Source organism: Ailuropoda melanoleuca, chromosome 5 (genome assembly GCF_002007445.2).
Source record: "Ailuropoda melanoleuca isolate Jingjing chromosome 5, ASM200744v2, whole genome shotgun sequence".
In the NCBI taxonomy this organism is placed as follows: domain Eukaryota; kingdom Metazoa; phylum Chordata; class Mammalia; order Carnivora; family Ursidae; genus Ailuropoda; species Ailuropoda melanoleuca.
Genome location: NC_048222.1, coordinates 62,597,222 through 62,613,415, shown reverse-complemented (window position 1 = coordinate 62,613,415; position 16,194 = coordinate 62,597,222). Strand labels below are relative to the sequence as shown.

The 16,194-nt window shown below is 37.6% G+C and overlaps 1 protein-coding gene across 17 annotated transcripts in view; it reads left to right on the top strand.

Moving 5' to 3' along the window:
* Positions 1–16,194, top strand: part of GANC (glucosidase alpha, neutral C) — a 70,836-nt gene that overhangs the window by 16,224 nt on the left and 38,418 nt on the right. For all 17 annotated transcript variants that reach the window (XR_004625702.1, XR_004625701.1, XR_002143145.2 and 14 more), the window contains 4 exons: positions 1,021–1,203; positions 11,098–11,143; positions 13,935–14,001; positions 15,395–15,491. Coding sequence is in view for 11 of the 17 variants with exons in the window: in XM_019801914.2 (XP_019657473.1) it covers positions 1,021–1,203; positions 11,098–11,143; positions 13,935–14,001; positions 15,395–15,491 (393 nt within the window). In the remaining 6 variants the exon portion in view is untranslated. The remainder of the gene's footprint in view (positions 1–1,020; positions 1,204–11,097; positions 11,144–13,934; positions 14,002–15,394; positions 15,492–16,194) is intronic.

Genomic DNA, 16,194 nt, shown 5'->3' with positions numbered 1-16,194 from the left:
GTTTGATGAACAGTGAGATACAACCTCTCACCCAACTCCAGACAGTTTCCAGAACCAAGGCATCTTGCTTGAGGGGGAGGCCTAGAATCCATGGAGTAGGACTTGATAAGGATATTATAAGAACATAAAATATCCCACCTCACCTTCCCTAAAGAGGCATGTGACCATTTACTAGGGTGCCTATGCACCAAGGAAAGAAATATCTGAGGGATTTTAAGTGCTGCCTGTGAGCTTACATAATTCCTGGGGATCCAGAATATCCTAACAGTCTACCTGTCAAACTGAGGACTGATGGGAGTCAGGAGAGATTCCATCTCACTGTGGACTCAGTGGGTCAAAATCCAATCTAGGTTATTTCCTTAATTTCTGAGTGTATGGTTGGGATGAGAGAGAAAAACAAAGTGTTCAGTGCACCAAAGTGTCACTAGACTGTCTAGACCAAGGTAATGATGATGACAGCTAACATTTATTGAGTGCTTATTATGTGCCAGGCACTGCCAAGTGCTTTGCGTGCATGATCTCATTTAATTCTCCCCGGAAGCTCTATTTGTTCTTCCTTTTATTATTTCTACTTTATAAATGAGGAAACTGAGAACTGGATAGACTGACTAATTTGTCCAGAGTTATGCACCTAGTGCATGATAGAGCTATGTTCAATCCAGGCTTTCTGACACCAAAACCCACGCTCTCAATTACTGCTTTTCCATTGCCTTATCTATGCTATGTCACATGACTTCTGATTTACAAATTCTTTTTTTTTAGAGAGAGAGCTCATGTGGGGTGGCAGGGTGAGGAGGAGCAGAGGGTGAGGCAGAGAGAATCTCAGGCTGACTCCTCACCCAGCACAGAGCCCAACACAGCACTCGATCTCACAACCCTGAGATCATGACCTGAGCTGAAATCAAGAGCCAGGCACTTAACTGACTGAGGCACCCAGGCTCCCCGTTTACGCATTAATTTGAATTGAGAATCACATTGAGCCATGTAAACCTGTTTTTCTCTTCTTGTTTTATTTTCTAGGTTGATTTCATGTGCAGGGGATGCAGATAGTCTGGTACTGGCAGATGGAAAAGGAGATCTGAAGTGTCATATCACAGCAAACCCATTCAAGATAGATTTGGTGTCTGAAGAAGAGGTTGTTATGAGCATAAACTCCCTGGGCCAATTGTACTTTGAGCACCTGCAGATTCCTCTCAAGCAAAGGTATTTTTGCACATTACTTGACATACAAAGAACTACAAAAAACCTGATTGATTACTAATTGCCTAAATAGTTGACATATCGCCATGGAAAATTGGTTGCCTTATTTGCTGAAATATTGTTCTGAGATATTTCATCTTTTCACCTGTGCAAGTAAATGCAGGCTTGGTGACAAGAATTATTCCCAGACTTTTGCAACTTGATACTCTTTAACATATCCTATGTGTTTAACTGATGGCATTCTCTATCCTCTACAACCCTAAAAAGCACTGTGTTGAGACTTGATAAGTGTTTTTTTTTTTTTAAGAGTTTATTTATTTATTTGACAGAGAGAGAGGGGACACAAGCAGAGGGAGTGGGAGAGGGAGAAGCAGGCTTCCCACTGAGCAGGGAGCACGATGTGGGGCTTGATCCCAGGACCCTAGGATCATGACCTGAGCCGAAGGCAGAAGTTTAACGACTGAGCCATTCAGGCGCCCCAAGACTTGATAAATGTTAATGTGAACTGATATGTCTTCAGAATTTCACTTTATCCCCTTACAATGACTTATCTTACATTTGAATACTTGTCCAAGAATTTTCAGGAAACAAGCACTTGATCAAAGCTGTTTGTGTGGGGGTGACATGAACTAGGTGGTTACCTAATAAGGGGAAATTCTTCTTCCATTTTTTCCACTGTTGTTTTTAAATTCCCCAGTCTGTACTTTGTACTTTTATCCTTATAATGAACATCTTATGTAATCTGTAGAAAACATTCAACATTCATTATTCTCACATAGTGATTTTTTCTGGGTTTATTTATATTTTTATATATAAAAATCTTTTATATTTTTATATATAAAAATATATTTATATATATTATATATATATATTTATATATATATTTATATTTTTATTATATATTTTTTATATATAAAAATCTTATTTTATTACAGAAATAATACCTGTTCATTGTAGGAAAAAACAAGAAATATTGAAAAGAAAAATTTAAATACCTGTAATACTGCCACTTGTTAGTATATTCAGTTATTTTTTTAACTGAAAAATACCGATTGCATAACAAATACCTGTATACCCAGTACCCGGGTTATTTATATTTAAAATATTTTTTTCGGGGCGCCTGGGTGGCACAGCGGTTAAGCGTCTGCCTTCGGCTCAGGGCGTGATCCCGGCGTTATGGGATTGAGCCCCACATCAGGCTCCTCCGCTATGAGCCTGCTTCTTCCTCTCCCACTCCCCCTGCTTGTGTTCCCTCTCTCACTGGCTGTCTCTATCTCTGTCGAATAAATAAATTAAAATCTTTAAAAAAAATAAAATAAAATATTTTTTTCTTTTAATAAACTCCCATATTTTTGTTTGAGAGGTGATATCTAAGTTGGGCCTTAATATTTTTATTTATTTTTTGGATAAGCACATGCTGCAAAGGGGTATATAGTGAAAAGTCTCCCTCGCCATTTGTCCTTGAGCAACCCAGTTCCATCCTTGAAAAAATAATCAGCGTTTCTAGTTTTTTGTGTATTTTTCCAGAGATAATTTATGCTTATACAGTAGAATACATATGTGCTTTGTTTTTTCTTTCTTGACACGTATGATACCACCTTTACTCGTTATTCTGCACTTTGCTGTTTTTCCTTAACCAATGTGGTAGTTCCTAATTTCTTTAAAGCAGCTATATAGTTTCTATTGTATGGTTACACCATGATTCATTTAGGAAATTCCCTCTTGATGGACTTTAAAATTATTTCTAATCTTGTTTTACAACTACTTACTTCATGGATAACCTTGTGTATGTGTAATTTGCATACATGCAATTACATCCATAGACTAGAGTCATAGAAGAATAGTTGTGGATCAAATGGTTTGTGAATTTGTGATTCTGACCATGCTGCCAAATTACCTTCCGTAGAGGTTGTGTACTAGTTCATATTCCCAGCATGTACATTTGTGTTATGAAAATCAGATTATCCACCTGGAAAAAATTTTAAGTTGGATCCAAACCTCACAACATTAGCAAAAATTAATCCCAGATGAAAAAAATTACACATTAAAAAAAAACCATAAAAAAAGGCAAAATCAAGATGGCGGTATAGTAAGATCTTGAGCTCGTCTCCTCCCACACACACATCAAAATCTACAACTACATATAGAAAACTATCTCTGAGGGGCGCCTGGGTGGCTCAGTCAGTTAAGTGGCTGACTCTTGATTTCAGCTTAGATCTTGATGTCAGTGTTGTGAGTTCAAGCCCCACACTGGGCTCCATGCTGGGCGTGGAACCTACTTTAAAAGAAAAGAAAAGAAAACTATCTCTGAGAAGGAACTAAAGACTAGCAAAACAGATCATACACAACTAAAGATATACAGAAAAAAACACATCAAGATGGGTCCGGGGCACCTGGGTGGCACAGCGGTTAAGCGTCTGCCTTCGGCTCAGGGCGTGATCCCGGCGTTATGGGATTGAGCCCCACATCAGGCTCTTCTGCTATGAGCCTGCTTCTTCCTCAGCACAAAGGCAACCACTTGAAAAACGCCTGGGTTACATGCAAAGGAGATCCACTGACTAATTTTAAGGCATGTGCCAGAATGGCAGGAATCTGTTGGAATGTCCTCCAGGGACAGATTCACTGGTGGGTATCTTTCTCCCTAGCTTCAGGGGGGTGTCATTTCTGGCACTGTATCTGCTGTGCTAGTGCCACTCACGCTGCCCCATGTTCCCCTGCAGACTTGCTCCACCCAAGCCACCTCCCAGCCTGGACCCCCTCCCAAGTGTCTCTGCACCCTGGCATTCCCGGTGGGCGCCTTTGGCTAGCATTAGCGCTCCTCCTAAGCAGCCTTCAACCACAGCACTTGCATCGGGCAGCCTTAGCTAGCACCAGAACCCCTCCTAAGCACCTCCACCCTGGGGGGCCAGTCCTACAAACTAGAACACCTACAGCAATCACTGCTGGACCCCTCAGCAAGCCACGCAGGAGACATGCCCACCCACCAGTGCACCCACAGCTGTCATAGCCAGGCCTCACAGCCAGCCATGCCAGGGACCAGTCCACACACCAGCATATCCACAGCAGTCACAACCAGGCCTCTCAGTTGGGTGGGCCAGGGGCTAGCCCCATTAACAAGCATGACCATAGCAGTCAGAGTCAGACCTCACCGATGGTCATGCTGGAGGAGAGCCCCACACACCTGTGAGTCTGCACCAATTGCAAGCCAGTCACTACAGGAAGGTGCACACAGCCCACATAGGGAACACTCTTGGGGCACCCGACTGGGGTGGCTAGAGGGTTTGTGCTACTGGGCTCATGGGACACCTTCTGCATAAAGCCTCTCCTTCAAGATCAGGAGATGTAACTACCTAATACATAGAAACAGAAACTTAGGCAAAATTAGGAGGTAGAAGAATATGTTCCAAATGAAAGAACAAGACAAAACTTCAGAAAAAGAACTAAAGAAACAGAGATAAGCAACCTAACAGATAAAGAATTTATTGGTCATAAAGATGCTCACCAAACTCAGGAGAAGAATGGATGAAGACAGTGAAAACTTCAACAAGGAGGTAAAAAATACAAAAAGAACCCATCAGCTGAAGGATGCAATAACTGAAGTGAAAAATACATGAGGGAATCAACAGCACATTAAATGATGCAGAGGAACAGATCAGCAGTCTGAAGACAGGGCCTGTAAATCACCTAATCAGAGCAGCAGAAAGAAAAAGGAATTGTTTTATTTTATTTTTATTTTTTGAATGGAAAGAAACTTTATTTTTCCAGCTTAAATGAGAAATCACTGACATATCGCCGTATGGCTTAAGGTGTATAGCACGGTTTAATTAACATGTTTTGAAATGGTTATCACACTAGGTTTAATTAACATCCACCACCTTATCTAGACACCATAAAAAGAAAAATTCCTCCTCGAGATGAGAACTCCTGGGATCTATTCTTGTAACAACTATCCTGTTTATCACACAGCAGTGTTAGCTGTATCGTCATGTTGTACGGACATCCCTAGTCCTTATTTATCTTACAACTGCAAGTTTGTTCTTTTCGACCACCTTCATCTAATGCTCCTTCTCCCCACCTCTAGTAACCACAAATCTGATCTCTTTTTCTATGAGTTTGGTGGTTTTTTAAATTAATTCCACATATAAATGAGATCATATAGTATTTGTCTCTCTCTGTCTGACTTGATGTGATGTATGGATCTTGAACACATTGTGCTAAAGAATTTTTTTAAATGAAGATAGTTTCAGAGACCACTGGGACATCATACTAACATTCACATTTTATGGGGTCCCAGAAGGAGAAGAGAGAGAGAAAAAAAGGGACAGGAACCCTATTTAAAGAAATAATGGGGGCACCTGGGTGGCTAGGTCAGTTAAGCATCTGACTTTGGCTCAGGTCGTGATCTCAGGGTGCTGGGGTTGAGCGAGCCCTGCGTTGGGCTCTGCGCTCAGCGGGGAGTCTGCTTCTTCCTCTTCCTCTGGGTCCCTCCCCCAACTCATTCTCTCTCTCTCTCAAAAAAAAAAAAAAATCTTTTTTTTTTAAAGATTTTTATTTATTTATTTGACAAAGATAGAGACAGCCAGCGAGAGAGGGAACACAAGCAGGGGGAGTGGGAGAGGAAGAAGCAGGCTCATAGCGGAGGAGCCTGATGTGGGGCTCGATCCCATAACGCCGGGATCACGCCCTGAGCCGAAGGCAGACGCTTAACCGCTATGCCACCCAGGTGCCCCTAAAATCTTTTTTTGAAAAAAGAAATAATGGCAGAAAACTTCTTTAATCTGGTGAAAGAAACAGACATCCAAGTCCAGAAAGCACAGAGAGACCCAGTAAGATGAACCCAAAGAGACCCACACCAAGACACATTACAGTGGAAGTAGCAGTAGTTAAAGATGAGGGAATCTTAAAAGCAGCAAGGGAAAAGCTAATTAGATACAAGGGAATCCCCTAAACTTGATAGGCCAGAAGGGAGTGATGCTATATATTCAAAGTGCTGATAGGAGAAAAATTTACAACTAAGAATACTTTACCTGGCAAGGTTATCCCTCAGAATTAAAGGAGAAATAAGGGGTTTCCAAAATAACCAAAAGCTAAAGGAGTTCATCAACACAAAACCAGCCTTCCAAGAAATGTTAAACAGATTTCCTTAAATGGAAAATTCCATAACTAGAAATAAGAAAATTATGCAAGAAAAAAATCTCACTGGTAAAGACACACATATAATAAAGGTGGTGGTTCAACCACCTACATAGCTTGTACAAGGTTAAAAGACAAAAGTATTAAAACCATCTAGACCTACAATAATTAGTCAAAGGATACACAAAATAATAAGATGTAAAATATGACATTGAAAACATAAAACATGGTGTGGGAGGAGGAAAAATGTAGTGCATTTAGAATATGCTTGAATTTAAGTGACCAAGCAGACTTTGAAACAAAGACTGTAACAAGAGACATGGCCATCACATAATGATAAAGGGAAAGATCCAGCAAGAAATGACACATTAGATCAGATGAACTTTATACACACATACATGCATGTATAGACATTCCATCCAAAACCAGCAGAATATACATTCTTTTCAAGTGGACATGGAACATTCTCCAGTTTAGATCACATATTAAGCCACAAAACAAGTCTCAATAAATTTAAGAAGGTTGAAATCTTTATCAAGCATATTTTTCAATTATAATGTTAAGAAGCTAGAAATCAAGTACAAGAAGAAAACTGGAAAATAAAAAACCCACAAACGTGGAGGTTAAACAACATACCACGAAACAACTAATACGTCAACAAATAAAGAGGAAGTAAAAAAAATACCTAGAAACAAATGGAAGTGGAAACACGGTAGTCCAAAATCTGTGGGTTGCAACAAAAGTAGTTTTAACAGGGAAGTTTATTGCAGTACAGGCCTACCTCATTTGAGAAACAAAAGTCTCGAACATTGTAACTTTATACCTACAGGAACTACAAAAAGCAAAACAAAGCCCTAAGTTCATAGAAGGAAGGAAATAATAAAGATCAGAGTGGAAATAATAGACTTCATAGAAAGATCAATGAAACGAAGAGCTGGTTCTTTGAAAAGATAAAATCGATAAGCCTTCATCCAGACTCACCAAGAAAAAGAGAGGGCTCAAATAAACAAAATCAAATGAAAGAGAAGTTACAATCAATACCACAGAAATACAAAGGATCATAAGAGACCATGATAAGCAATTACATGCCAGCAAATAGGAGAACCTAGAAGAAATGGATACTTCCCTAAAATATATAGTCTTCCAAGACTACATCTGGAAGAAATAGAAAATTTGAACTAATTACCAGTTAAATTGAATCAGTAATCCAAAAGCTCCCAGCAAACAAAAGTCCAGGACTAGATGACTTCACAAACAAATTCTACAACACATTTAAAGAAAAGTTAATACCTGTTCTTCTCAAAGTATTACAAAAAATTGAAGAGGATTGAATGCTTCCAACTTCATTCTGTAAGGCCATTACCTATCATTAAAAAAGAAAATTAGGGGCCAATATTCATGATAAACATTGATATAAAAATCCTATGCAAAATATTACCAACCAAATTCAACAATACTTTAAAAGAACCATACATCGTGATCAAATGGGACTGAATATTCCAGAGATGAAAGGATGGTTCGGTATCCACAAATTAATCAACATGATACACTACATTAACAAAAATAAGGATAAAAATCACATGATCATCTCAATAGATGCAGAAAAGGAATTCAGTAAAATTCAACATCATTCATTATAAAAACTTTCAACAAAGTTGGTATAGAAGGAACCTGCCACAAAATAATAAATGCCATATATGGCAACCCATAGCTAACATCATACTCAACAGTGAAAAGCCGAAAGTTTTTTTTCTTAGAACAGGAACAAGACAAGGTTGCCCACTCTTGCACTTTTATTCAACAGTACTGGAAGTCCTAGCCACGGCAATAAACACAAAGAAAGAAAGAGGGAGAGGAGTGGAGTGGAGGGAGGAAGGAAAGAAAGGAAGGAAGGGAAGGAAGGAAGGAAAGGAAAAGAAAGGAAAAGAAAGAAAAAGAAAAGAGAAAAAAAAGAAAATTTAAGTAGGAAAAGAAGTAAGACAGTTACTATTTGCAGACTACATGATACTGTATATAGAAAATGCTAGACTCCACCAAAAAACTACTAGAATTAATAAATGAATTCACTAAAGTTGCAGGATGCAAAATTAATATACAGAAATTTCTATATACTAATAATGAACTATCAGAAAGAGTAATTAAGAAAATAATCCCATTTACAATTGCATCAAAAAGAATAAAATACCTAGGAACAAATGTAACCAAGGAGATGAAAGACCTGAACTCTAAAATCTGTAAGACATGAAAGAAACTGAAAGACAGCACAAGTGTAAAGACTGTGCTCATGGATTGCAAGAATTAATAGTGTTAAAATATCCACACTACTCAAAGCAGTCTATAGGTTGAATGCAATCCCTGTCATGATACGAATGAAATTTTTCTCAGAAATAGAACAAATAATCTTAAAAATTGTATAGAACCACAAAGACTCCAAATAGCCAAAGCAATCTTGAAAAAGAACAAAGCTAGAGATATCATGTCCCTTGATTTCAAAGTATACTACAAAGCTATAGTAATCAAAAGAGCCTGGTATTGGCACAAAAACAAAAACATAGATAATGGAACAGAATAGAGTCCAGAAATAAATCCATGCATATACAGGTAATTAATCTTCAACAAAGGAAGCAGAAACATACAGTTCCTGAAAAGACAGTCTCTTCAATAAATAGTGTTGGCTACTGGTATTTACCCAAAGAAAACAAAACACTATTTCAAAAAGATACATGCATCCCTTTGTTTACTGCAGCATTATTTACAATAGCCAAGATATGGAAGCAGCCCAAGTGTCCATTCATAGATGAATGGATGAAGAAGATGTGGTAAATACATGTATATGTATACACACAATGGAATATTAGCCATAAAAAAAGAATGAAATCTTGCCATTTGCAGCAACATGGTTGGATCTAGAAATATAATGCTAAGTGAAATAAGTCAGTGTGAGAAAGACAAATACCTAATAATTTCATTCATATGTGGAATATAAGGAACAAAACAAATGAACAAATTAAAAGAGAAAAATAAAAAACCAAAAAACCCAGATTCTTAAATGTAGAGAGTAAGCTGGTGGTTGCCAGAGGAGAGGTGGGTTGGGGGATGGGTGAAGTACGTGAAGGGGATTAGGAGTACACTTATCATGATGAGCACTGAATAATGTATAGAAGTGTTGAAACATTAGACTGTGTATACCTGAAACTAATATAACACTGTATGTTAATTATACTTGAATTAAAAATATATTTCAAAAATGAATCTAGGCATAGACCTTCACAAAAATGAACTCAAAATGGATCACAGATCTAAATGTAAAATAACAAAACTTTTTATAAAACTCCTAGAAGATAACATAGGAGAAAACCTAGATGACCTTGGGTATGGAAATGATTTTTTAATACACTACCAAAGGCAGGATCCATAAAAAACATAACTGATAAATTGGACTTCATTAAAATTAAAAACTATTGCTCTGTGAAAAACGGTGCCAACGAAATGAGAAGACAAGCCACAGACTTGGAAGAAATATTTGCAAAACATGCATCAGATAAAGGACTGCTACCCAAAATATACAAAGAACTCTTAAAATTCAACAATAAGGAAATGATCACCCAACTTTGAAGTGTGCAAAAGAGCTGTAAAGACACCTTACCAAAAAAGATATATAGATGTCATCTAAGCACATGAAAAGATGTTCAACATATCTCATTAGGAAATTGCAAATTAAAACAAGATTCTCCCCCAAAAATAAAAATAAAATGAAAAAAGTATGTTACAGTATATCTCTATTTGTAAAAAAAAAATTTTTTAAAGGCAAAACCAGAGAACTTATACACTTGTGGGAATGCTATAAAGAACAGCAAGGCAATAATTTCACACAAAATTTAGGAAAGTGGTTGCCTCAAGGGTAGGGGGAGGAGGTGGATGATACATTTGAGGAGAGGCACACAGGAACTCCAAAGGAACAAGTCATCTCTGTTCCTTATGTGGGTTCACAGTTGGTTCACTTTAGTTTTATTCTTTAACCTCTGAAGTCACATTATATACTCTTCGATATTCATACATGTATTTTACACATATAATATGGATGCATAGACAATTCACAGAAGAAATAGAAACACCACTTAATGTATAAAAAACCAGTTTACAGCTTTAATGAAAGAAATTCAAATTGAAATGTATTGTCTTTTCTAAAACTTTTTTTCGTTTAAGAAAATGAGGGGTTTTTTGTTTAACAAATTACATTCCAGTTTTTAAAATCCTGTTTTACAAAATCCATGCTAATCAATGCATTGATACGGCAGCTAAAGTAAAAACTTTGAGACTCCATCAGAACACTGTCAGGAGGCAGGAAAGTCTTTTCTAAAATTTCAGATTGGCAAAGATTAAAAGTGTATAAGGTCCAGTATAGTTATGATTGGGGAGAAATGAGCACTCAAATCCAACTGTACATGATAGAACAAGTTGTCATGGCACAGTATGTTGCTCTGTACTAGGGTAAAATTGGGTGAGGGCAGCTGTGTTCTACCTTGCTTGCTTATGTTTTGTTTCAATAGTGGATTATGTATTACATGTATAAATTAAGCTATTGGGTTACTGTTCATCATAAATGTTCAGTTTCATAAACTTATTTTTGTAATGACATTATTTTTAATAAGTTAAAAGATATAATTTATGGGGTCTCAAAATTTGGAAATTAAAATCTTTATCATTGAACAAAATTCTGTCAGTCTTCCCATGAGTGAACCAACTTTATTTATATTAAAACAGAGCTACCAAAGAAAATAAGGAGGACACATCAGTTGACACTTCTCAGGTAATCTAGATTGAGCAGTTTTTTAAATCTCTTTCGCCATTATTATGATGTGGAGTATAATTGTTCTGTTCCCTTCCTCTCACAGACAGGTACTTGATAAATACTCTACTGCATATAAATGGGACCTGTCTCTTTTGCTCACCTTGTCATCTCATTCTTTCATTTATTTGTCTATTCATGTATTCATTCATTCATAAAACAGGTAATTCCTGAGTGTCTGCTTTTGTGCCAGTTCAAAAAATTATGCTAGATAAGGAGAATCAGCAGTGGATAAAACAAATCCCAGCCTGTCCTCATGAATCTTAGAATCTAATGGGAAAGATGGACGCTGACCAAGTATAAGCATGAGAAGTGTTACAGAAGAGTGCTATAGGAGAATATAACAAGGAATTTGACCAAGATGAGGGTCAAGATAGACCTCCTGAAGGAAATGATTTTCCAACCAAAACTGATGCATGAGGGTACATTAGCTAGTCAAAAGGTGGGAAAAGAATATTCCAGATAGAGGGAATTTCATATTGAGGTAGGAAGGAGGACATTTGAAGAAATTTTAAAAATACATAGACTTTTTAGTAGGGGAAAGAAAAAAAAACAAAGGTAAAGGTGTTGTCTAACAAGGCCAGAGAGATAGGCAGGGCAATTCTGTGGGAAGTCTTATAATAATTCTTGCATTCAACAAACATTTGTTGAGTATTTCCTATATGCCAGGCACTGTTCAAGGAATTGGTGATGTATCGTTGAATAAATCAAAGTCCCCTATTACCATGGAGCTGGCATTCTTCTATTTCTTGTTAACCTTTTTGGACTTTAACCTAAGGGCGAAGGAAAACTATGGAAAGGTTGTAAGCAGCAGAGATATGTGGTCTGGTGTCTGCTTTTAAAAGATTATTTTAACTAAATTATGGAAAATGGGCATTCCAGAAATCTCTTCATCCAAAGCCATGTGCGTCTTTGAAGGATCCCTGACAGTAGGTATGACCACCAAGAATGGTGAAAAATACTTCCAGTTCAGTAAGGACATGCTTCTTCCTCTTGAAAACTGACCCACGCTGATGATTATGAGAGAGAATATTTTTTCCCATTTTCAAATAGAGAAGGACAACTAAGACATAGCCTTACCTAATTTTGTGACAACATGTCCAATCAGCTTTGGGGAGACCTCTAAGTAGATAGCTTAGATAGTGGTTTTGTGTCATAGATGTCCCTGCAAGAATCTGATGAAAGCTATGAGCCATCTCTGTAGAACAAAATTTTAATACTGTTTGAGGGAGTTCACAAACTCTAAAGCCCACCCACAGACAAGGATAATAGTCCCTACATTAAGAATTCAGATGTGATGTAAACATACATGCACATAGAGCCTCACTTTACAGAAGCTTATGATTACGAAGAAACTACCTAGAAATGGGCAAGGGGCTCCTTTTTTAAAAGAAACATCCATTTCACACACACAGAATTTTTGAAAACTTTTTCATTCTACCAGAGAAAAAGAAGGAAACTTGTGAAGCCGAGAAAGGAAACCTGTAAAGCTGAGAAAGTTTATTAGCTCTACATCAAAAGTTTGTGAACCTGAGCAGTCTTGACTTCTTAAGTAGTTTGGCTAATTGAAGCAGGGTGGGGAAGTACCCATCTCATCCAAAATGTTTGCTTCTTGACCTCAGTTATTTGATTTTAATTATTCTTGCCTCACATGTTAACAAGAAAAAAGAATTTTACAAATCTGACTTTTGTAAAGACTGCATTTTTCAAAGTGCTTTCACAGCATTTTGGACCATGTAAAGATACTCATGTCAGTGAGGTAGTTCCTCAGAAAATTCAACATAGAATTACAATATGGTCCAGCAGTTTCACTTACGGATATATATCCAAAAGGAAAAGCAGGGACTCAAATATTTGTATGCTTGTGTTCTTAGCAGCATCATTCACAGTAGCCAAAAGGTGAAAGCAGTCCAGCAACCCCAGTCATTGACAGATGAATGCACACACAAAATGTGGTATATACATACAGTGGGCTATTAGTCAACCTTAAAAAGGAAGGAAATTCTGACACATGCTACAAAACGGGTGAATCTTGAAGACATTATAGTAGATGAAATAAGCCCGTTACAGAAGGACAGGTACTATGTGATTCTGGTTATATGCAGTATGTGCAGTAGTCAAATTCGCACAGACAGGAAGCAGAATGGTTGTTATCACAAGCTGGGGGTGGAAGGTATGGGGAGTTATTGTTTAATGTGTATGGAGATTTTGGGAAGATATAAAAGTTCTGGAGATGGATGGTGATGGTAGTTGCACAACAATGTGAATATACTTAATGTCACTTTAACATGGTAAAAATGAAAAGAAGAATAGTGGGGAGGGGCCTGGCTGGCTCAGTTGGTAGAGCATGTGACTCCTCATCCAGGGTCATGAGTTCGAGCTCCACGTTGGGTGTAGAGATTACTTATAAAAAATAAATAAATAAATAAATAAATAAATAAATAAATAAATAAATAAATAAAATGTTTTAAGTGGAAAATAACTAAAATTGTAAATTTTATGTTATGTCTCTTCTACCACAATAAAAAATTATATTCATCTCAGCTGCAGTTCATAAGGAGGACGATTACTGGCATTTATATAGAACACAGATAAAATTTAGTACATATACTGACATCACAAACAGGTCTTTTAAAAGATAGACTCATTTTCTCAGTCTAATTTTTTAACAATCCAAATAAAATGTGCTATTGTGGTAACCACATTTGTTGCAGTGTATAAACTCAATTTGCTCCTTTTTTTGTGCCATCAGGAAGACCAAGAGGATCTGGGCCTGTGGGAGGAGAAATTCGGAAAATTTGTGGATGTCAAAGTGAATGGTAAAATTGAAACTGGTGTAGTATTAAAGGCAAATGGCAAAATGACCTAAAGTCCCTTGAGCCTTGGCACCCAAACAAATGATTTCTGTAAGGGGAACAGAAATCTCAGATTTGAGTCCTCTATTCTTCCATAATGCACTGCAACAGAGAAATAATGAATGTGTACCTTTTGTGGGGAATGTAAGAGAAGTATAGGCCTCATGTTAGGGGCCTGGGTCAGCACACTGCTGGTACTACTCAGTGTATCAGAGAGCCACAAATTCCACATTCTATTTTTTATGAGAGTCAAGTGATGAGAAATGAGGTTCTAGATCTCATCAGCTCCAACATTGCAAACCATTGGTTCTCAACCTTTTCCAGGACTCCCCATCATTCTCATGAGTATCACATGCCCATCTGTGACATTTCTCACTAGACTTAGTGATAGTGGGGTTGAGGGGGGCACAGTTTGTCTCTTTAAGATATACAGTTCAGATACTTGGGGCTTAAAGAGTTGGAAAAAATACTTTCCTCCTCCCTCCTACCAGTGGGATAACAGATCTTCCCTAACACCTTGAGAATTTCTGTTCTAGCATCTATATCTATAGCTTAGTATAATGATCAGGACTGACAACATGTCCAAAATTTATCAGTAGGGAGACCACCAGGCTTTCCTTTCTGCAACGTCATAATCTATTTGACCTTCTCTGTAGCATCCCCTTTCCATAAATTCCTTTAAATAAGGACAATTTCATGTCAAATACTTTTACCTAAGAGTGAATTTAAGTCTGTTATTTCTCCCAGTTACTTGCATTTTTCCCGTATCTCTAAAATAATTGTTAAATAAAGGACTTTGTCTCTGGTTTAAAAAAAAAACTAACATATCTACAATTACAGGGAAGGGGTATTTGAGGAGCCAGGAAAGATCTTTCTGATGCCCTTGACATTATAGTCCCTGTATGCAATAAGAATAAATGATCATAAGAAGACCCCCTGTCTTTTATCTAGTGAAGATTAAAATTGCTCAATGTCCTTTATTTCCTAATGTAAAAAAGCATGCTATACATTTTAGGAAAATTTAGAAAAAAAATCTAAAGCTTCATGGCCATATTTTACAGATAGAAAGGAGATGTACCATAAATGAGGACACAGAGATCTTTAGCGCATAGCTAAGTAAACACTCACAAGTGACCAGAACTTTGCCTTGTGCATGTTTGTATTCAGATACTGTATTCACGGTATCTGAATGTGACATCTTACAGAAAGGTCGCACATGGGATTTACTGATTGATCAGGGCAAGTTCAGGTCTCTTGATCCGTCTTCTAGTCATCTTGCTACACTCATAGGTAACTGAGTCTCTCCTTAATTGATTGCCCCACAGAGAAGCAAAACTCAGTATCCCGATCCCTATAGGTCCTGCCTCCATTGGTTTGGATTTCTCCTTGCATGGATTTGAGCATCTCTACGGGATCCCACAACATGCAGAATCACACCAACTTAAAAATACTAGGTAAAGTGAAAACAAAAATTCTTACAGGATGCTCTGGTTTCTGGACTGGAAAACTTTTGAAGGGAAAATATGGGAGCTGTCTGAGCCTGGGTCAGTATGTGCCTAGCCTTTTCCTCTTTGGTGATGCTTGTAGATCTTTAAGAACTTTAAGAGCAGTGGTTTTCAATTTTTATCTTATTTTTTTGGCAAAATTTGAAAATTATAAAAACTGTAATGCTGAACCTAAAATATACAGAGGAAGTAAAAATACGGAACTATTGTGGGTGAAGTAGGGGAGATGGCTTCAACACACCACCTCCCCAGGTTTTGCTTTCACCCCTCAAGGCCTCTCTGTGCAACCTGGGAGAATATACTGTGAAAATCACTGACCTAGAAAAAGTCTTTTACCAAAAAAGACAGTGAGCCAGAGAATGGAAAAGTATGGCATCTCAGGTCACCTTTGATTCCTTCAGGGAGATCATTTCAAACTAACACTACTGACAAGTAAATCCTAGACGCATCAGATTAAGAGGAAGCAAAACCAAAGAGAAACAGAGTCTGATCAAGTTTGCTGGGTTCAGATGCTGTTTACACAACAGGTCAATAGGGGGGTATAGTAACAAGTGAATCAGAAACTGTGCTGCTCACACACCAAGCCAAGCTTTGGGCTCCCCACCCCAATTCAGTTCCCCATCTTTCCCTACTCAGCACCGTGGAAGCATGT